The following is a 22,074-nucleotide window of genomic DNA, read 5'->3' as shown; positions in this document are numbered from 1 at the left end:
AAGGGGGAGAGAGAGACAGAGAGAGATGAATCTTCCATCTGATGGTTCACTCCCCAAATTGCTGCAACGGCCAGGCCTATGCCAGGAGCCAGGTCTCCCATGTGGATGCAGGGGCCCAAGCTTTTCGGCCATCCTCCACTGCTTTCCCAGGCACATTAGCAGGGAGTTGGATTGAAGTGGAGCATCTGGACTTGAACTGCAGCCCATATGGGATGATAGCACTGCAGGTGGAAAAGGCCATTTGGTGTCAGAACTTGAGAATGAAGATCTAAAGAAAAGAAGGGGAGGGGCCAGCGCTGTAGCTCAGCAGGTTAAAGTACCAGCCTGCAGCGCCGGCATCCCATATGGGTGCCGGTTCAAGTTCCGGCTGCTCCACTTCTGATCCAGCTCTCTGCTATGGCCTGGGAAAGTAGCAGAAGGCGGCCCAAGTCCTTGCGCCCCTGTACCCATGTGGGAGTCCCTGAAGAAGCTCCTGGCTTTGGATCAGCCCAGCTCTGGCAGTTGTGGTCATTTTGGAGGAGTGAACCAATGGATGGAAGACTTCTCTCTCTCTCTGGCTCTACCTCTCTCTATAACTCTTTCAAATAAATAAAATAAATCTTAAAAAGAAAAGAATAGAAAAGGGAAAAACAATCTCCATAGTCAGTGAGTGAGTTCACCAAGGGATTGAATTCAGAAGATAAAAAATTAATGGCCAATGACTAACTCCTGGTGAAAGTAGCCAAAAAGGTTAAGAGTTTACAACTCAGCTCTAAATGTGGTCAGGAAGGATCACTGACGACTTCTGCATTCACGTTCAGTGAGACATTAAGGACAGAAGCAGAATGTCAATGGTTCAAGGAGGGAAACAAATGGTTAAGAAACAAAACGTGAAGAATCAACAACTAGATAGAGAAGGTCAGTCATTAAAAGACAGGAAGGGGATAAAAGGACATGCAGGAAATAGGTTAGCAGCAGGAATGAGCATCTGGATCACAGGAAGTTTTTTTCCTAATCCATAGGAAAACTGAGTTATTCAAAAACAGGAAATACTTGTATTCCACAAAGTGGGAGGATGTAAGGACAGAGTTTGTAATGCTGGTTTACAGAAAAGACCAACAACTTATTTCTTGGATAACAATAAGCATTACCTTTAATTCATGCTGCTCAAATCCGGACTACCAAAACTTGCAGCTGGGAATGAGAGGGAGCCCATGTCTATACCTGCCCCTACCACCTGGTCTGCTCTAGTCTCACAACTAAGACTGCCCCACTGCTCCGAAGCAGCATGAGCTTGGTTGGCAGGAAAAGATGGATGGCCCACCTCCAAAGAGTGTGCCCAAGAGCACAAAGGCCCATGAATCCAGCCGTGTGATGGACAACATGAGTACGATGGTGCCCAGCAAACCACCTCTCCTGGATTAGGAACTGGGGTACAGTGTTTGAAGTGAAAGAGACTCCAATCTATACAAACTTACCACAGAAACAAGTGTAGGTGTTGGGAACGTGTGCACAAACATTCTGACAGGCAGGGCACCTCCAACCACTCTGGCCATCTGTCAGCAAAAAATGGGAGTAAGTCAAATGAAAAAAAAAAAATTTTTTTTAAACAATGTAAGTTATAGGAAGCCAACATATTAAAGCAGTGGTAATAGTTTCAACACAAATATATCAGACATTTAAGAAACAAACTCAAAATACTGAATGCTTTGCTTAAATTCTGTATTTGGGCTTATACTTATAAGGACTTTCAGATACAATGAATCAAGCAAGTATTCATTTTGTTCTAGTATTCCTAATGTTAATATTATCTGAATCTTGCCTTGCAAAAAATAAGGACAGAATACTTCAGTATAGGCAGGAAAAATTTAGGTGTTTTGAACTAGAGAGCCATATTTCAGAAAACATATTAATAATAATAGTTGCATTATCCATGAATATGAGAACACTTTGGGGAAAAGCTACTACAATGAGCTACAGAGAATATCTGTAAAAGGCAAAACAACTTCGATATTCTTAGGATAAATTAAACAACTATTAGACAATTGTGTTCTATAAATTTCTAAGGCAAACCATCCAAGAAATGTTTCCTCTAGCTGCTACTTAGATAAAAGCTACAATTTTCCATAAAAGTGACTGATTTTTATCAGAACCTAAATCTATTTTAATATTGTCATGTTTAGCTGGTTTATGTAAGATCTACAACTTAATTCTAGTCATCTGATATGTGATTAAGGCAACATTCTCTCTCTGCAGATAAAGTACTTGAAAGGATTTCAACAGTATTTTTGATCCTAGGTTTAAAACCTGAATATACCAAATGGATGAAAATAACTACTCAGAAGAGAGAAATCACCTGCTTGAGATGCTGGAGACCTCGCCCATTTCTTTATGCAACTCAAATGAAAAACATGGTAGCAACTCTGACAACTCCACACTGGGGCTGTGACGCGAACCAACTCACAGCACACCATACACTCATATTTTTCTGTAGTTAGCTGTTCAATTAGAGAACCTGTTTAGAAAACAAAATAGAAAAAGATAAACTCAAACACAGAAACCCATACCTCACTTTGGTTAACCAAGGAGCAACAAGTCATTTAAGAACCCAGAGTCAGGCATTTGGTGTGGCACTTAATACACTGTATGGGAGGCCCACATCCCACACCAGGGTGCCCTGTTCACATCCTAACTCCTCCACTGCTGATTCAGCTCTGTGCTGATACACATCCTGGGAGGCAGAAGGTGATGACAAGTACTTGATCTCTGCCACCCACAAGGGAGACGGAGACTGGCCTCCTGGCTTAAGTTCTTGGCAGCTGCAGGAATTTGGGGGAATGAAACAGCAGATAAAGATCTCTCTCGATCTCTCTCTCTCTCTCTGCTTTTCAAATCAAATGAAAATAAATGGAAGGAGGAAGGAAGGAAAAGAAAGAGAAAAGAATCCCAACACAGATTTTAAGGGCTACCTGATTCTAAGAAGCCAAAGGCTAGTCTGTTTCATAACCTATTTCCCTGAAAGTTGCAGGTTTCGCTGAAGTTTTTGGAATAGTTCGCTCTTCTGCGCGCACTCTCTCTCTCGGGAAAGCCTGAAATAGACACCTTGTGTGGGTGATTAAAGGGAAATCCAGCCGGCGCCGCGGCTCACTAGGCTAATTCTCCGCCTAGCAGCACCGGCACACCGGGTTCTAGTCCCGGTTGGGGCGCCGGATTCTGTCCCGGTTGCCCCTCTTCCAGGCCAGCTCTCTGCTGTGGCCAGGGAGTGCAGTGGAGGATGGCCCAGGTGCTTGGGCCCTGCACCCCATGGGAGACCAGGAAAAGCACCTGGCTCCTGGCTCCTGCCATCGGATCAGTGCGGTGCGCCGGCCGCAGCGCGCTGGCCGCGGCGGCCATTGGAGGGTGAACCAATGGCAAAAGGAAGACCTTTCTCTCTGTCTCTCTCTCTCACTGTCCACTCTGCCTGTCAAAAAAAAAAAAAAGGGAAATCCACACACTTCAGAAAACAAATGAACACATCAAAAACTAAATTCTAACATTCAACCAAAGAAAAAAAGCCCAATATTAGAAATTTAGTTTAAAATACATCATCAAAGAAGAAATAATACAGAAAATGAATTTTTTAAAAAGATTTAGTTTTTTACTTGAAAGGCAGAATTACAGAGAGACAGAGGGAGACGCAGAGAGAGGTCTTCCATCTGCTAGTTCACTCCCCAAATGAACACAATAGCTGGAGCTGGGCCAGTCCAAAGCCAGGAGCCAGGAGCTTCTTCTGGATCTCCCATTTGGGTACAGGGGCCCAAGAACTTGGACCATCCTCTGCTGCTTTCCCAGGCACATTAGCAGGGAACTGGATCAGAAATACAGCAGCGTGGACTTGAACCGGCAAGCTGTGGCTTTTCCCACTATGCCACAGTGCCAGCCCCTGGGAACATTAAATATTAATGCACATCTATTTTATGGCATATTACAAAATAACTTAAAATAAGACATATAAAGATTTCTTAACGATTAGAAAAACATTACATCATAATAGGCAAAAGAAAGGATACAATTATTTGTATTGCATAATTTCACTACATAAAAATGGGCACTGAAAATTCTATAAGGAAAAAGGACAAAAGGTTAAATAAAGCTGATTATATCTGGGGGTAAGACTAAAAAAGCTAGGTCTGGGGCCGGCACTGTGGCGCGGCAGGTAAAGCCACCACCTATGGTGCTGGCATCCTATATGGGCACAGTTCATGTCCTGGCAGCTCTACTTCCGATCCAGCTCTCTGCTTTGGCCTAGGAAAGCAGCAGCAGATGGTCCAACTCCTTGGGCCCTGCACCCATGTGGGAGACCCAGAAGCAGCTCCTGGCTCCTGGCTTCAGATCAGCTCAGCTCCAGCTGTTATGACCATTTAGGGGGTGAACCAAAGGATAGAAGACCTCTCTCTCTCTCTGCCTCTCTGTAATTCTGCTTTCCAAATAAAATAAAATAAATCTTTAAAAAAAAAAAAAAAAAAAGCTTTAGAAGTCAGTGCAGCAGGCCGGCGCCGCAGCTCACTAGGCTAATCCTCCGCCTAGCGGCGCCGGCACACCAGGTTCTAGTCCCGGTCAGGGTGCCGGATTCTGTCCCGGTTGCCCCTCTTCCAGGCCAGCTCTCTGCTGTGGCCAGGGAGTGCAGTGGAGGATGGCCCAGGTGCTTGGGCCCTGCACCCCATGGGAGACCAGGAAAAGCACCGCGGCAACCACTGGAGGGTGAACCAACGGCAAAGGAAGACCTTCCTCTCTGTCTCTCTCTCTCTCACTGTCCACTCTGCCTGTCAAAAAAAAGAAGTCAGTGCAGCAGAGGTGGGTATGGGTATCTGGTGCAGTAGTTAAGATGTCTGCATTCCCCCATCAGACTTCCTGGGCTTGAGTCTCCACTCCCCATCTGATCTAGCTTCCTGCTAAGGTGCACCCTGGGAGACAGGGAGGTGAATATTAGTTGTGGAAAAGGCTTGGAGCAATCTTAGATGAAAATGGGAAGGAAAGCTGTCCAAGGACACAGAAGGGGAAACAGGCAGTGCTATAAGACAATGGAGGCTAGAGAACACTATTCAAAAACATTTACTGAGCAATTCTATATACCAGGTACTTTTTCAACAGTAAAGGCAGATACTGGGCAGAATAGGAATACATCTGCCCAAATGAAGCTTATTATGTAGTAAAGGAAGGCAGACAATAAACAAATAATGAAAAGATATAGGGGCCGGTGCTGTGGCAGAGCCTGCAGTGCTGACATCCCATATGGGCAGCGATTTGAGTCATGGCTGCTCCACTTCCAATCCAGCTCTCTGCTATGGCCTGGGAAAACAGTAGAAGATGGCCCAGATGCTTGGGCCCTGCAACAGCATGGGAAACCTGGAAGAGGCTCCTGGCTTAAGATTTCAGAGATGGGGCATCCCTAGGGCTATTTTCCTGGGGTTAGATATGGAATCAGAACAGAAGAGGTCACCACCCATATGATCAGAATAATAGCAGGTTTTCATTCTCAAACTAAAACACATGTAAAAATCACAGATACTTGTTAAAAAAATAAGATTGTTGGGCCCTTTGCTCATCTCTGTTTAGTTAAGTTTGTAGTGAGGCCCAAGAATTCATATTCTAACAAGTTCCTAGGTGTTACTGATGGCTGCTGGTCTGGAACTACATTTTGAGAACCACTAGGGTAGAGAAAAGATATAGGCGATATGCATCAATACACAAGGATTGGAGACGGGGGATTTGGAAAATGATGACAAGGGCAAGACATGGAAGGTGAGGTGTAGCTAAAAGGTGGAGTGGCACTAGCTTCAAATCCTCTCTTTTCATTCCAATCAAACTTCTATTTCCACCACTCACAGAAAACTTTTTAAAAAATATTTATTTGAGAGATAGAGTTACAGAAAGAGGAGAAAGAGAAAGAGGTCTTGCATCTGCTGGTTCACTCCCCAAATGGCTGCAATGGCCAGAGCTGGGCTCATCTGAAGCCAGGAGCCAGGAGCTTCCTCCAGGTCTTCCACATGGGTGCAGAGGCCCAAGCACTTTGGCCATTTTCCGCTGCTTTCCCAAGCCAATAGCAGAGAGCTAGATCAGAAGAAGGGCACCCAGGACATGAAGAAGTGCCCATTTGGAATGTTGGCATTGCAGATGGAGACCTAATCTACTACACACAGTACCAGCCCCAAAACGGCCTTTTTTTTTTTTTTTTAATTTTTGACAGGCAGAGTGGACAGTGAGAGAGACAAAGTTCTTCCTTTGCCGTTGGTTCACCTTCCAATGGCCGCCGCGCTGCGACCTGCGCACCACGCTGATCCGATGGCAGGAGCCAGGTACTTATCCCGGTCTCCCATGGGTGCAGGGCCCAAGGACTTGGGCCATCCTCCACTGCACTTCCCTGGCCACAGCAGAGAGCTGGCCTGGAAGAGGGGCAACCAGGACAGAATCCGGCGCCCCGACTGGGACTAGAACCCGGTGTGCCGGCGCCGCAAGGTGAAGGATTAGCCTAGTGAGCCGCGGTACTGGCTGAAACTGCTCTTTTTAAAACCAAAACCCTTCATAATGTCAAATTCACTTAGTCAACATGCAACTGTCATCTTCCTGGAGCTATCAGTAGCATTTGTCCCAAAAGATCATTCTCTTCTCCTTGAATTTTTGATTTGGAATTTGGAATACAGTTTACTTCTCTTTTTAAAAAAGATGTATTTATTTATTTGAGAGAGTTACAGAGAGGGAGAGAGACACAGTAAGAGAGAGATTTTTGAACTGTTGGTTCATCCCCCAAATGGCTGCAACAACTAGGGCTAGGCCAGGCTGAAGCCAGGAGCCAGGAACTTCATCCCAGTCTCCCAAATGGGTGAGAGGGGCCTAAGCACTTGGGCCATCTTCTGCTGCTTTCCTAGGTGCATTAGCAGGGAGCTGGATCAGAAGTCGAACAGCTGGGACACAAACTGGTGCCCACATCGCAGGTAGTGGCTTTACATGACAGGCCACAACACCGGCCCCAAACGTGGTTTACTTCTTAGGTCAATTACTACTCATTCTCCATCTCCTCTGTTGGATCCTCATCTTCCAACCTTGAAATTCTGAGCTCAGCACGAGTCAATCCTCAAACTTTTCTTCTCTAACTACACTCACACCTTTGTCTCCTCTAGTCCATGAACTACTCTCTTTATATTGATAATTCCCAAATTTAAATTTCTTGTACAGACCTCCCCCTCCAATGCCATTACTGTATATCTAACTCCCTACCTAACATGTCCATTTGGAAGTCTAATAGGCAACTCAAATTGAACTAAATCCTTAAAACAAAACAGAAATATTTGAAAGGCAGAGCATGAGAGAGAGAGAGAGAGAGAGAGAGAGAGACAGAACACATCCAAGAGAGACTGCTCAATCTTCCATCTGCTAGTTCACTCTCCAAATGGCTGAAAAACTGGGGCTGGGCCAAACTGAAGCCAGGAGCCAGGAACTCCACTGGGTCTACTTCCACAGCTTTCCCTGGCACACGAGCAGGGAGTTGGATCAGAGGTGGAGCAGCCAGGACTCAAAACAGGTGCTCCGGGCTGGCGCCGTGGCTCACTTGGTTAATCCTCTGCCTGTGGCACCAGCATCTCATATGGGCACTGGGTTCTAGTCCCGGTTGCTCCTTTTCCAGTCCAGCTCTCTGCTGTGGCCCGGGAGGGCAGTGGAGGATGGCCCAGGTGCTTGGGTCCCTACACTCGCGTGGGAGACCAGGAAGAAGCACCTGGCTCCTGGCTTCAGGTTGGCACAGCGCCGGCCGTGGCGGCCATTAGGGGAGTGAACCAATTAAAGGAAGACCTTTCTCTGTCTCTCTCTCTCTGTCTATAACTACCTGTCAAAACAAAACAAACAAACAAAAAAAACAGGTGCTCCAATATTGGATGCTGGCATCACAGGTGGTGGCTTAACCCAGCATGCCACACCAGTGCTCCCATCCTTAATTTCTCTCTCCTGTATCTAACATCCAATCTATCTGCAAATCTTTTCAGTTCACCTAAATATATCCACAGTTTAATCAATTCTTATCTTTTCCACCACTGCTGCCCCAGTCCAACTCTCTATCATCTTCTACCTGAATTACTGCAATAGCCTCCTAACTTGTCCCTTTGCTTCCTTAGCCTGAGTGATCATTTTAGAATATAAGATCAGGGACTGGCATTGTGGTATAGCAGACTAAGCCACTGCCTGCAATACCAGCATCCCACATGGGTACTGACTGGTGTCATGGCTGCTCTACTTCCAATCCTACTCCCTGCTAATGTGCCTGGGAAAGTAGCAGAAGATGGCCCAAGCACCTGGGCTCTAGCCACCCACACTGGAGACCTGGAAGAAGCTCCTGGCTTTGGCCTGGCTCAGCCCTGGCAGTTGCAGCCATTTGGGGTGTGAAGCAGCAGATGTAAAATCTGTCTGCCTTTTAAATAAATAATAAATCTTAAAAAAAAATAAAAGTACAATCATAGCTTCCAACAGCTTCTCTTCTTCCTCAGTATCAAGTCTAAAGGTTTCACACAATTTGATCCCTGCTATTTCTCTGACCTCCTCTCCCGCCCCCTTCTTTACTGTCAACAATGCGTATGAATTTGCTCTTCCCTCTGCCTGAAATGCTCTCTGCCAGAGCCACGTGTTGCACTCTGTACTTTATTCTGGACTCTGTTCAAACGTCTCCTCTCAAAGATATTAACTTATTTAAAATAACACTCCTGTTACTCTGTCCTTTTTACTGCTTTATTATTATTATTTTGAAAATTATTTATTTGAAAGTCAGAGGTAACGAGAGAGAGAGCAAGAGACAGAGAGATCTTCCATTGGATGGTTCACTCCCCAAATGGTCAAAATTGCCAGGGCTGGGCCAGTCTGAAGCCAGAATCAAGGAATTCCATCTGGGTCAGGGAACCACTGCTCTCCAGGGTGTACTAGCAGGAAGCTGAATTGCAAGCGGAGCAGCTGGGACTCAAACAGGCACCCATTCAGAATGCTGGCATCATAGGCAGTGGCTTTATCTGCTATGCCACAATGCCAGCTCCAGGGCCGGCGCCGCGGCTCACTAGGCTAATCCTCCACCTTGTGGCGCTCGCACACCGGGTTCTAGTCCCGGTCAGGGCGCCGGATTCTGTCCCGGTTGCCTCTCTTCCAGGCCAGCTCTCTGCTGTGGCCAGGGAGTGCAGTGGAGGATGGCCCAGGTGCTTGGGCCCTGCACCCCATGGGAGACCTGGAGAAGTACCTGGCTCCTGACTGCGGATCAGCACGGTGCGCCAGCCGCAGCGGCCATTGTGGGGGTGAACCAACGGTAAAAGGAAGACCTTTCTCTCTGTCTCTCTCTCTCACTGTCCACTCTGCCTGTCCCCCCCCCAAAAAAAAAAAAAAAAAAAGCCAGCTCCAGCTTTGCTTTTTTTTTTTTTTTACAGGCAAAGTTAGACAGTGAGAGAGAGAGAGACAGAGAGAAAGGTCCTCCTTCCATTGGTTCACCCTCCAAATGGCCGCCACAGCCGGCACTGTGCCGATCTGAAGCCAGGAACCAGGCCCTTCCTCCTGGTCTCCCATGCGGGTGCAGGGACCCAAGCACTTGGGCCATCCTCCACTGCCTTCCCGGGCCACAGCAGAGAGCTGGACTGAAGGAGGAGCAACCGGGACAGAATCCGGTGCCCCAACCGGCACTGGAACCCGGGGTGCCGGCGCCGCAGGCGGAGGATTAGCCAAGTGAGCCGTGGTGCTGGCCAACCCTTTACCTTGAACCCTTAACCTGACATATGATATTTAAGTATTTTCTGCCTGTCTTCCCCATCAGAATGTAAATGTCATCAGTATTCCCTGTAACCAGAATAGTACTTGACACACAGTATTTACTTATTAAATGAGTGATGTTTTCTCAAGAATAATATGGATGATGTGAACATAAGGCCCCATGAGATTTGTTGGGTAGAATTCTAAGATGGCTTCCTAGACTTCCAGCTCCCTGATGTGTACGCCCTGCATAATCTCCTCCCCCTTAGTATGGATGGCCCTGACCTTTGTCAGGGGAGCCTGTTAAAAAGAGCCTAGAGATCAGTAAACAGAAGTCAGAGATTTGAAACTGCTGCAGATGATTTCCTATAGGCTTCAAAGAGACCAAATGCCATGTTGTAGAGGGCACCACTCAGCAGAAAACTAAGGGTGGCCTCTAGGAGCTGGGAGTGACTTCCTTGCCAACAGCCACCAAGAACACGGGGACCTCGGCTGGAAGGAACTAATCTCTACCAGCAACCGGTGGGCATAAAAGAGGACTCTGAGCCTCAGGTGACAGCATATTCCTGGACAAGTTTCAGCCCTGTGAGACCTTGAACATAGAACTCAACTAACCCATACCCAGATTCTTGACCCACAACAAAACTGTGACAAAATAAATGTATGCAGTCTTTATGAAGCTATAGGACACCATTAGCCAGCGTTAAGTATTCAAAAATAACTGGTATAACACTGCCTGCTTTGCATGTGAGCTCAAGCCCCAAGGACTGCCTGTGAAGCAAACAAGCAGAACTACAAACCAGTATCAAAGCAGAACCCTGGACAGGAGGTGGCTTCAGGAACTGGGCTGTCCCTCACATTAACTGGAAGGAGACCAAGATGGTAAGAGCAGCAGAATGATGCTAGCCTTAATGAAACTACACTCGGGAAAATGAGAAATGTCGCCAGCGCCGTGGCTCACTAGGCTAATCCTCCACCTAGCGGCGCCGGCACACCAGGTTCTAGTCCCGGTCGGGGCGCTGGATTCTTTCCCAGTTGCCCCTCTTCCAGGCCAGCTCTCTGCTGTGGCCCAGGAAGGCAGTGGAGGATGGCTCAAGCGCTAGGGCCCTGCACCCCATGGGAGACCAGGAGAAGCACCTGGCTCCTGCCTTTTGATCAGCGCGGTGCGCTGGCTGCAGCGCGCCAGCCGTGGCGGCCATTGGAGGGTGAACCAACGGCAACAGGAAGACCTTTCTCTCTGTCTCTCTCTCTCTCACTATCCACTCTGCCTGTCAAAAAAAAAAAAAAAAAAAAAAAATTATTGTATAGGGGCCGGCGCTGTGACGTGGGTGCAGGGTCCCAAGGACGTGGGCCATCTTCCACTGCTCTCTCAGGCCATAGCAGAGAGCTGGACCAGAAGTGGAGCAGCCGGGACTTGAACCAGCACCCATGTAGGATGCTGGCACTTCAGGTGGCAGCTTTACCCACGCCACAGCGCCGGCCCCAAATAAATCTTTAAATAAAATAAAATGGTATCATGGTTGTATATATCCTAAACAGTCTTATACTTCACATCATCTTTACATTACTTATAATACCTAAAACAATATAAATGCTATATAGCTTCTATATTGTTTTGTATAGGGAATAGTGACAAGAAAAAAATGTACATGTTCAGTACAAATGCAATTCTTTTCCAGAATATTTTTAATCCACGGCTGAATCTACAGATGCACAACAGCAGATGCAGAATGCTGGCTGGATAGAGAGGTGATGAAATCTTGGGGAGGGGAGCAATGGGTGGTGGCAGAACTCAGGCAGATGATAAGACAGAGACTTTTCACTGTACCTTTTTATACTTTCCAGTTTCTAAACTGTGTGTATATATTACCTATTTTAAATTTAAAATAAAAAGAAATTCATCCATCTAGATCAGTTTACCTGTATGTGTTTCCACATTCTTCAGCACATGGTTCTGTTTGCCTCTGGAGAAAGGAGATCCTATTTGAGGATCCTGCCTCCGAATAGTGCATTTCTCTTGGTCAGCCCTTCTGGAAGACTTGTTGACAACTGCCAAATTCCCACTGTCACAGGCGGACTTTGTTGGTCTTTCACTGAGACTGTCCTTTGGAACACAGACCATGCTGTTTCTGGGCCCTGTACTAGTATGTCGCTGGCCGTCCTGTTTCGGTGGATTCCTGCCTGGTCGTGGCCTGGCCCCCTCTACTTCCCAGGGAGGCCTTTTCTGTGGGTATCTTCTCTGCTCATTTCGTTTGGCCCCACACCCATCTAGCACTCCTTTTCTAGATGATGCATCCGAAGAGTCAAGGTGGAAAATCACCACAGGCTTCGTATTTTCAGATCCAGCCTCCTCAGGTTTTGGAGTTATTCTGTTGCCCCATTCACATTTCAGTTTGCCCTTGACTTTTGGTCCTTTGCCATAGCTGTATAAAGATTGTGTTGCCTTTTTGGGCTTCGCTCCCCTGGGATCTGCACCAACAACTTCCTTCTCACTCTCAGAAGGGCTGTGCTCTATGGGGTTTGTCCCGCTCTCCAATCTAGCCAGGCTTTCTAAGTTAATTACATCTGAGGTCTGTTCAATGAGATTCTGTGCTTTCTTGACTCTTATGTGGTGCTTTTCACTCCTCAATTTGTGCCAAGGTTGACTCTGAAGGCCATGGTTCTTGGATGATTTATTAGAAGCAGAGGACTGGAAAGAAGTCTGTTGACTCTTGGGTTTGCTTCCTAGAGGATGATAACTGTGCTGAACAGCAGAGATATCATCATAAGGGAGTTGCCTGGCAAGGTGACAGGGAGGTGGTGAACTGTAATTTCTTCTACCACTTCTACTAGAGTCTAGTCTCCTTTGAGTCCCACAACTTAGACCAGAATTTTTTCTCTCCTGAGGAATGAACTCAGCAGCATCTGTATTGAATTTAAAAGTACCTAGGATATAAGAAATAAACATATCAGTAAAAAATTAATCATACATGAAGCCCATGAAAACTAAAAATCATATCTACAAGCTATTTTCCTGCAGACTGTATAAAACAGGCTCTTAGTAAGACCTTTAGCTCACTGAGAAGGTAATGGGTTCAGTGTGCTTGTGGAGGACTGACCAGGAGCCATGCCAATAGCCACTGACAGCTAAGAGTTTCTGAGCAAAAATCATGTGTGATATCAGGTATTATGTTTACGTGTATTTATTTTGGAAAAAAAAAGAAACAAAATCTTAAGGTTAACTAACAGTTCAGGGAAGAGATATCTTCACATTCCACATGGTCTTTCAAAACTCTAAAGCAGCATTGTGTAATGCCAAGCAAGCAGGCTTTTCAGTAAGCTAAAATGGGTTTAAAGTCTGGCTCTCCGGCTTACATGTGAGCTCACAGGTATCATTTGACTGCCGCCAGCCTTGGTTTTTTCATCAGTGACAACAGGTAACAATACTTTTTTTCAAAAGGTAAATGTGGAACTCATTAAAATTTGATGTAGACAGTAATATACTCAGCACTGTAAGTATATCAGTGGCTATCTCTTCCTCCAGGAATACATTTTGGGTTTTCCATATATAACTTCACTAATACTGATGTAGAATCCCAAAGTCTCAAAAAAAGCACACTCCCCTTCAATTCCACTCATTTTTCCCTAAGATGCCTCAACTGAGTCCCTGAAGCCCAAAGACAAAAATGACTTGCCTAAGAACACAAACTAGTTAGTAATAAAGTCAGAACTATGTATGTCATGTAGAATATATTATGAACTGGGGCCAGCGCTGTGGCACAGTGGGTTGAGGCCCTGGCCTTGGGGTGCCGGCATCCCATATGGGCGCTGGTTCTAGTCCTGGCTGCTCCTTTTCCAATCCAGCTCTCTGCTGTGGCCTGGGAAAGCAGTGGAAGATGGCCCAAGTGCTTGGGCCCCTGCACCACTGTGGGAGACTCAGAAGAAGCTCCTGGCTCTGGATCGGCACAGCTCCGTCCACTGACATAATTTAGGGAATGAATCAGCGGAAGGAAGACCTTTCTCTCTGTCTCCCCCTCTCACTGTCTGTAACTCTCAAATAAATAAAATCTTTAAAAAAAATATATATTATGAATCCATAGGACTTGGAAGGCACGGAATAAGTCCCAGCTCATCATTTATTGTGACTTCATGGAAGTTATTTAGCTCAAGATTTCTCATAAGTAATGGGATTGTAACGATACCTACATCAAAGAGTTGCTGCGAAGAATAAAGTTAAGTGGTTAAAACTGTCCTTTATGATTGCTGTTAAGACCACAGACTATGTGAAACACACAGACTCAAGCACAGGTAGGTACAGTGCACAGCCTTAAGGTCTAACGTATATTTGGTGCCTGGTTTGTGACAGTTACTATCCCAACCACTTCAGTGTTATCTCATTTTATCTTGACTTTCCTGATTAGAAAACCATGCCACAGAGAAAGTAACATGCCCAAGGCCACAGAGTTCCTTCAAGGCAGACTCCTCAAGATTCCAAATCAGGATGTGTGGCACTAGAGACCATGCTCCTACACTACGATACACTGACAGGTTGGGAAGTGAGTACCATAAAAACATACAGAGAAGAACTGAAGGAGATCCAAAAGGTCATGAGCGTAAATGCTTATTCAATCCAGGATGTGTCCTGAAAGCTTTCACAGACAGAATTCTGGGAGTAGCGGGGCTCAAAAAATGGCAAGAGATTAGACAAACTCAGAAGGCAGTAGTGGTGTCCTGAAAACATAATAGAGAACTCAAAGGTGGAAATGGGTCAACTGAACCAAACCAAAAGGTATTGGTTAGTTCTTTCCTGCTTAAAGAAACAAGGCAGAAATGAGGCCAGTACCTGTCGGGAGTGGCCTGGAAAAGGGTGTTTCATGTTGAGCAGTAATGAATTACTCCTATTCAAATATATGTTCCACCAGAAATGACGTAATGGGCAAAGTCCTTAGAAAGACCCTTAAGAGACATGAGGAAGGGCAAAAGGACACATCAATCAGGAAATCGGACCATGGTAAAGCTCAGAGACACTCTTTTCCTTCACTATTTTAAGTAGCTATAAGTCATCTGGTAAACAGATATATCATCACCAAGGCATGGTTATAAAACAGACAAGTGATACTCTGGATCCAAGCTAACACAGCAGCACAGCAGGTGTCCAACAGGTGACTGGGGCAGAATAGGGGACAACCAGCTGTAGACTATAAAGTTCAGAGACAAAACTAGTATTGCATAGACTCACTGGGGAGAAAGATACTCTCTGGACTGAGCTGCTGTTTGGTGGGGAATGCGGATTTGGGCTAGAGATGACGCTAAAAAAACATGTAATTGGAACTAAAGAAAAATAAATGAAGGCACTTGCAAAGGAGTGGGGAGGTCTTTAGACTATCAACTCAGTAATACCATTATGGGGTAATGCAATGACCCCGTGATAACCTGGACGCAACCCCAGGGGCCAACCTTTTGACTCACAACTGGCCCCTACCCAATTCTGCTTCAAACACTGAAGGGTACGGACACGGATGAGAAGTGAGCCTGGGGGACGGAAAATCAATGGCCCCAATCCAGAGGCTTGGTGAAGGGCTGGGTGCGAGGAACAATGTAACACCAGCCAAACCGACTTATGCCCAAGTGAGGATTAGGGCACAACAATGCAGTGAGTGTTCCAACTTTCTACACTAAGGTCCCCAATATTAAATGCATTTTACTGGCCACCTCATACACACTTTTATGGTCTTGGTGCCCCAAATAGCTGGCTGGTAGAACTAAGACTCAAACCAACAAACGTTTCCAACCCCATGCTGGAAACTGCTGGTCTGTTTGTCAGAAACAGTTGGCTCATGAAATAAAATCACCGTAGTGGGTTGTGACAAGCACTTTTTAAAAAACAAATAGAAAACAGAGTATACTGCGGATAGTAAAGGAAACCTTTGCTTCCTGAAACTTTTGGCTCACTTTTATAGTTACGTGAAGTGTGCACTGAGGCGGTGATGCAAAATGCTTTTTTGATTGCTGTCCAATAAATGTTCGGAAACGGCTGAGACACAGTTCACCCTATGGATGTTCTACTAACAGTTAACATCTGCTAACATCTGTCTCTACATGCAGAGGCAATTCCAGGAGGGGAAATGAGCTAAGTTATGGAACAGGGACAGTACAGGGCGGGCGCCTTCACAGGAATTAACCTATTGACTCTCAGCTGACGGAGGAGGAAACTTGGACTCGGGCACACAGAGTTTCTGGCAGGCTGAGATTTTTAACTACTGGAGTTCGGCTTGCGCCCGCGCCACCACTCTAGGAGATGAACACACCCTAAGAACGCGTGCAAACCCGCTAGGCGTCTAGAGCCCGCCACCGGCACGGGCGCGGGCTCCACTGACGCCCGCCCCCGGAGCTCGGGGCGAGGCTGCCCCAGCAGGCCAGAATGCGCCCTGTGGCAGGGCGGGACACTCATATGGACTCACTGGGCGCCAGGATAGGCCGCCTTTGCTCGGAAACCCAGTTACTGGGCTTCACCAGCCAGTCGAAGATGGTGGAGCTCGCCATACGCAGGACGCGCGTGGCTTGGCCCTTCCGAGCCACTATCCCTAACCCCACCACGCGCCACTCTCGCGATATGACTAGCTGGAGCCCTAGGACTTCGTCACTGACCCAATTTCCGCTCCCTGAGAGGGACCCCAGACCCGCGTGGGCCAGGACAGTACCTGAGACAGGAGGCGCCTCCGCCATCCCGTGCCGCAGCACCTAAGCCAGCCCTGCAGCCAGGCGAGCGCTGTCACCCGGTCACGTGGCAGGGACTTCCGGCTCCGCGAGAACTTTCGCATCTGCGCGCCAGGTAGGCGGCCGCGGAAGTTGCGCGGCCAACTCTACGGCGCACACATGACGTCAGAGAAACGCGCCAAGCGCTGGGCGGAAAGAGACTGGTAGCTGGAGGTAGATCAAGGTTCAGGAAAGGCGGGACGGGGTCCGGGGTTTGCGCAATCGAATTGTTTTTATTTTAGAAAGAAAAGAAACAGGCGTTGTGCTCGCCTGTTGCCCTGACCTTTTGCCTTGTCATCTAGCTAACTTCAAGTGATTACAGGAGTCAGCTCATACGTCACCTTGTTCGTAGATTAGGGTTGGCGTTAAAAAAAAAAAGCAGTCAGTGGGAAATCTAGGAGGAAAGCCCGCAAAACAAATTATAAAGGACTGATATACAAAGAGCTCTTACAAATTAGAAAATTATAAGATCCGTATTAAAAATGGTAAACAACTTGAGCAAATGGCAATAAAACAAATATAGACAGACGTGGGAAAAATTTGGAGTCACAAATAATTTTTTAAATGTCATTTAATTGAAAGGCAGAAAACAGCGACCCAAATCTTCCCATCCAATGGTTCACTCTCCAAATACTGACACAGCCGGGACCGGAACTGGCTGAAGCCAGGGGCCAGGAACTCATTCCAATTCAGGTCTCCCACATAGTGGCAGGAACCCAACTAACTTGAATCCTCATCGCTGCCTCCCAAGATCTGCATTAGCAGGAAGCTGGAATCAGGAACCAGAACCAGGGATCAAACCCAGGTAGTCTCTTGTGGGATATAGATAACTGCTGCTTTAAACACTAGGCGAAATGCCTGCCCATAAATCTCATCTTTATATGCTCTCCAGCATCAGGTTTTTTGTTTGTTTTTAATAACACAAAATAGACTAATAAATGCCTGATTCTCTGGACTACATTAAGTCCATCCAACAGAGTATCCTAACCTGAACTGTTCACTGGAGTTCTTTAGGAATGCTTCATTATGTTTAAAAAACTGACTCTGACTCAGGGCTTGTTTGTTTCTACAGCCTGGTCGGGGTGCCAGATTCTGTCCCAGTTACCCCTCGGTTACCCCTCTTCCAGTCCAAGGCTTGGGGATTAGGCCAATAGGCATTTATAATTGACATTTATAATTGACACTAAATCATTCCTAGGAACCCAAACTTGACCTCAACTCTCTACTTAAACCCAGAAATCCAATGTGTGGCAAGAGCATTGGATTAATTCTCATCAATAGAAAACCAGGACTCCATCCAGGTCCCCCATGTGGGTTACAGGGACCCAGTACTTCAGCCATCATTGCTATCTGCCAGGGTGCACATCGGCAGGAAGCAGGAATCAGAAGTGGACCCAGAACTTGAATCCAGGCACTCTGATAGGGATAGAGATGTTCCAAGCAGTGACTTAGCGTGTCAGATGCACAGCCCTCAGGCATAGTTTCGTCAGAACTATACTATACCATGACATTGCATTACATATATTTTCATGGGACCAGCGCAGCTGTGGTGCAGTGGGCTAAAGCCTCCACCTGCAGCACCAGCGTCCATATGGTTCAAATCCCGGCTACTCCTCTTTCTATCCTGGGAAAGCAGTAGAAGATGGCCCCTTGCACACGTGTGGGAGACCTGGAAGAAGCTCCTGGCTCCTACCTTTGGATTGGCCCAACTCTGGCGGTTTCAGCCATTTGGGGGGAGTGAACCAGCAGGTGGAAGACCTATCTCTCTGTCTCTCCCTCTCACTCTGCATCTCAAATAAATAATAATCTTTTAAAAAAAAGTTGTGGTCAACTGTCATTGTTGGTCCTACTTCCTTTAAAAAATAAATAAATATATTTTCATTTATTTATTTATTTATTTACACAGAAAGACAGAGCTCTCATCTATAGGTCCACTCCATAAATGGCTGTAATGGCCAGGGTTGAAACTGGAGCTGGATCCAGGAGCTGAGAACTCAATCCAGTCTCCCACCTGGATGGCAGGGAGCAAGCCACTTGAGCCATCACCTACTGCTTCATGGTGTGCACTGACAGGATTGACAGGAGGCTGGAGTCAGGAGCTACAGCTGGGAAATGATCTGCAGCGCACCAATGTAGGATGTAGGCATTTCTCTTTTATTTGCCTTTAAAGATTTATTTATTTGGCAGCCAGCGCTGTGGTGTAGCAGGTAAAGCCACCACCTGCGATGCTGGCATCCCATATTGGCACCAGTTCTAGTCCCAACTACTCCACTTCTGATCCAACTCTCTGCTATGGCCTGGGAAAGCAGTACAAGATGGCTCAAGTCCTTGGACCCCTGCACCAGCATGGAAGACCCGGAAGAAGCTTCTGGCTCCTGGCTTCGGATTGGCACTGCTCGGGCCGTTGGGGCCAATTGGGGAGTGTACCAGCAGATGGAATACCTCTCTCTCTCTCTCTCTCTGCTTCTCCTCCTCTCTGTGTGTAACTCTTTCAAATACATAAAAAAGATTTATTTATGTATTTGAAAGAGTTACAGAGAGGGAGAGAGAGAGAGAGAGCAATAGAGCAATCAAGCGAGTGTCCATCTGCTGGTTCACTCCCCAGATGGCCACAACAGCCAGGGCTGGGTCAGACTGAAGCCAGGAGCATGGAAATCTGGAATTCTCACATGGGTGGCAGAGCCATCTTCTGCTGTTTTCCCAGGTGCCTTAGCAGGGAGCTGGATCAGAAGTAGAGCAGCTGGGACTCCAACCAAGTGTCAATATGGGATGCCAGCATTGGATTTGCATTTGTAAAGTAATGAAGTGGTTCAGGCTTCTCCAAGAATGTGAAGTAGATGCATTCACTCGTATGTTTTTTTCAACTTTTATTTAATAAATGTAAATTTCCAAAGTACAACTTTTGGATTATAGCTGCTTTTCCCCCCATAACCGCCCTCCCACCCACAACCATCCCATCTCCCACTCCCTCTCCCATCCCATTCTTCATCACGATTCACTTTCAATTATTTTTATATACAGAAGATCAACTTAGTATATACTAAGTAAAGATTTCAACAGACTGTACCCACAAAGACACACAAAGTATAGAGAATTGTTTGGGTAGTAGTTTTACTGTTAATTCGCATAGTACAACACATTAATGACAGAGATCCCACATGGAGAGCAGGTGCACAGTGACTCCCGTTGTTGATTTAACAATTGACACTCTTATTTATGACATCAGTAATCACCCGAGGCTCTTGTCATGAGCTGCCAAGGCTATGGAAGCCTCTTGAGTTCACAAACTTCGATATTATTTAGACAAGGCCATATTCAAAGTGGAAGTTCTCTTCTCCCTTCAGAGAAAGGTACTGCCTTCTTTGATGGCCCATTCTTTCTGCTGGGATCTTACTCACAGAAATCTTTCATTTAGTTTTGTGGTTTGTTTTTTTTTTTTTTTTTTTTTTTTTTTTTTTTTTTTTTTTTTTTTTTTTTGCCACAGTGTCTTGGCTTTCCATGCCTGCAAAACTCTCATGGGCTTTTTAGCCAGATCTGAATGCCTTAAGGGCTGATTCTGAGGCCAGAGTGCTGTTAGGACATTTGCCATTCTATGAGTCTGCTTTGTATCCTGCTTCCCATGTAGGATCATTCTCTACTTTTTAATTCTATCAATTATTATTTGTAGACACTGGTCTTGTTTATGTAATCCCTTTGACACTTAATCCTATCTTTTTGATCAGTTATGAACTTAAACTGATCACTTTAACAAGTAAGATGGCATTGGTACATGCCACCTTGATGGAATTGGAATCCCCTGGCACGTTTCTAGCTCTACCATTAGGGGTAAGTCCAAGTGAGCATGTGCCGAACTGTGCATCTCTTCCCTCTCTTATTCCCACTCTTATATTTAACAGGGATCACTTTTCAGTTAAATTTAACAACTAAGGATAATTGTGTGTTGAGTAAAGAATTCAATCAATGGTATTAAGTAGAACAAAAAAATACTAAAATGAATAAAATAGGAAGTTGTTTCTCGACAGTCAGGACAAGCACTGATCAAGACATTGTTTCTCATAGTGTCCATTTCACTTCAACAGGTTTCCTTTTAGGTGCTCAGTTAGTTGTCACCGATCAGGGAGAACATATGATATTTGTCCCTTTGGGACTGGCTTATTTCACTCAGCATGATGTTTTCCAGATTCCTCCATTTTTGTTGCAAATGACCAGATTTCATTTTTTTTACTGCTGTATAGTATTCTATAGAGTACATATCCCATAATTTCTTTATCCAGTCTTCTGTTGATGAGCATTTAGGTTGATTCCATGTCTTAGCTATTGTGAATTGAGCTCTAATAAACATTGAGGTGCAGACAGCTCTTATATTTGCCAATTTAATTTCCTTTGGGTAAATTTCAAGGAGTGGGATGGCTAGGCTGTATGGTAGGGCTATATTCAGGTTTCTGAAGAATCTCCAAACTGACTTCCATAGTGGCTTTACCAGTTTGCATTCCCACCAACGGTGGATTAGTGTCCCTTTTTCTCTACATCCTCGCCAGCATTGTTGTTGGTAGATTTCTGTATGTAAGCCATTCTAACTGGGGTGAGGTGAAACCTCATTGTGGTTTTGATTTGCATTTCCCTGATAGCTAGTGATCCTGAACATTTTTTCAAGTGTCTGTTGGCCATTTGGATTTCCTCTTTGAAAAATGTCTTTTAGGTCCTTGGCCCATCTCTTCTTCTTCTTCTTTTTTTTTTTTTTTTTTTTTTTTTTTTTTTTTTTTTTTTTTTGACAGGCAGAGTTAGACAATGAGAGAGAGACGGACGGAGAGAACTGGGACAGACCTGGCACCCCAACTGGGACTAGAACCCAGGATGCCGGTGCTGCAGGCAGAGGATTAGCCAGTTGAACTGCAGTGCCGGCCCCTTGGCCCATCTCTTAAGTGGAGTTGTTTGTTTTGTTGTTGTGGAGTTTCTTGACCTCTTTGTAGATCCTGGTTATTAATCCTTTATCTGTTGCATAGTTTGCAAATATTTTTTCCCATTCTGTTGGTTGCCTCTTCACTTTCCTGACTGTTTTCTTTGCAGTACAGCAACTTCTCAATTTGATGTAATCCCAGTTGTTAATTTTGGCTTTGACTGCCTGTGCCTCTGGGTTTTTTCCAAGAAATCTTTGCCTGTGCCTAAATCTTGCAGGGTTTCTCCAATGTTCTCTAATAATTTGATGGTGTTGGGTCATAGATTTAGATCTTTAATCCATGTTGAGTGGATTTTTATGTAATGTGTAAGGTAGGGGTCTTGCTTCATGCTTCTGCTTGTGGAAATCCAGTTTTCCCAGCACCATTTGTTGAATAGACTGTCCTTGCTCCAGGAATTGGATTTAGATCCTTGATCAAATATAAGTTGGCTGTAGATATTTGGATTGATTTCTGGTGTTTCTATTCTGTTCCATTGGTCTATTCATCTGTTTCTGTACCAGTACCATGCTATTTCGATTATAACTGCCCTGTAGTGATTGCCCTGGTATTGTGATGCCTCTGGCTTTGTTTTTGTTGTACAAGATTGCTTTAGCTATTCGAGGTCTCCTGTGCCTCCATATAAACTTCAGCATCATTTTTTCCAGATCTGAGAAGA

The 22,074-nt window shown here is 45.6% G+C and overlaps 1 protein-coding gene across 2 annotated transcripts in view; it reads right to left on the bottom strand.

Annotated features, from left to right (window-relative positions):
* NFX1 (nuclear transcription factor, X-box binding 1) overlaps positions 1-16,590 on the bottom strand; it is a 69,000-nt gene extending 52,410 nt beyond the window's left edge. The window contains exons 1-4 of one of the 2 annotated variants that reach the window (XM_070053311.2): positions 16,407-16,590; positions 11,647-12,651; positions 2,336-2,494; positions 1,458-1,535 (exon numbers count right to left, since the gene is read on the bottom strand). In XM_070053311.2, the coding sequence (XP_069909412.1) occupies positions 1,458-1,535; positions 2,336-2,494; positions 11,647-12,651; positions 16,407-16,431 (1,267 nt within the window). In that variant the 5' untranslated portion in view covers positions 16,432-16,590. The remainder of the gene's footprint in view (positions 1-1,457; positions 1,536-2,335; positions 2,495-11,646; positions 12,652-16,406) is intronic. The other variant, XM_070053310.2, reaches the window with a different exon arrangement.
* Between the last annotated feature and the right edge of the window lie 5,484 nt (positions 16,591-22,074).

The sequence above is a fragment of the Oryctolagus cuniculus genome, chromosome 1, assembly GCF_051225735.1.
Source record: "Oryctolagus cuniculus isolate XC-2025 breed Fujian yellow rabbit chromosome 1, ASM5122573v1, whole genome shotgun sequence".
Taxonomy (NCBI): Eukaryota; Metazoa; Chordata; class Mammalia; order Lagomorpha; family Leporidae; genus Oryctolagus; species Oryctolagus cuniculus.
This window is presented reverse-complemented; position numbering and strand designations above follow the sequence as displayed.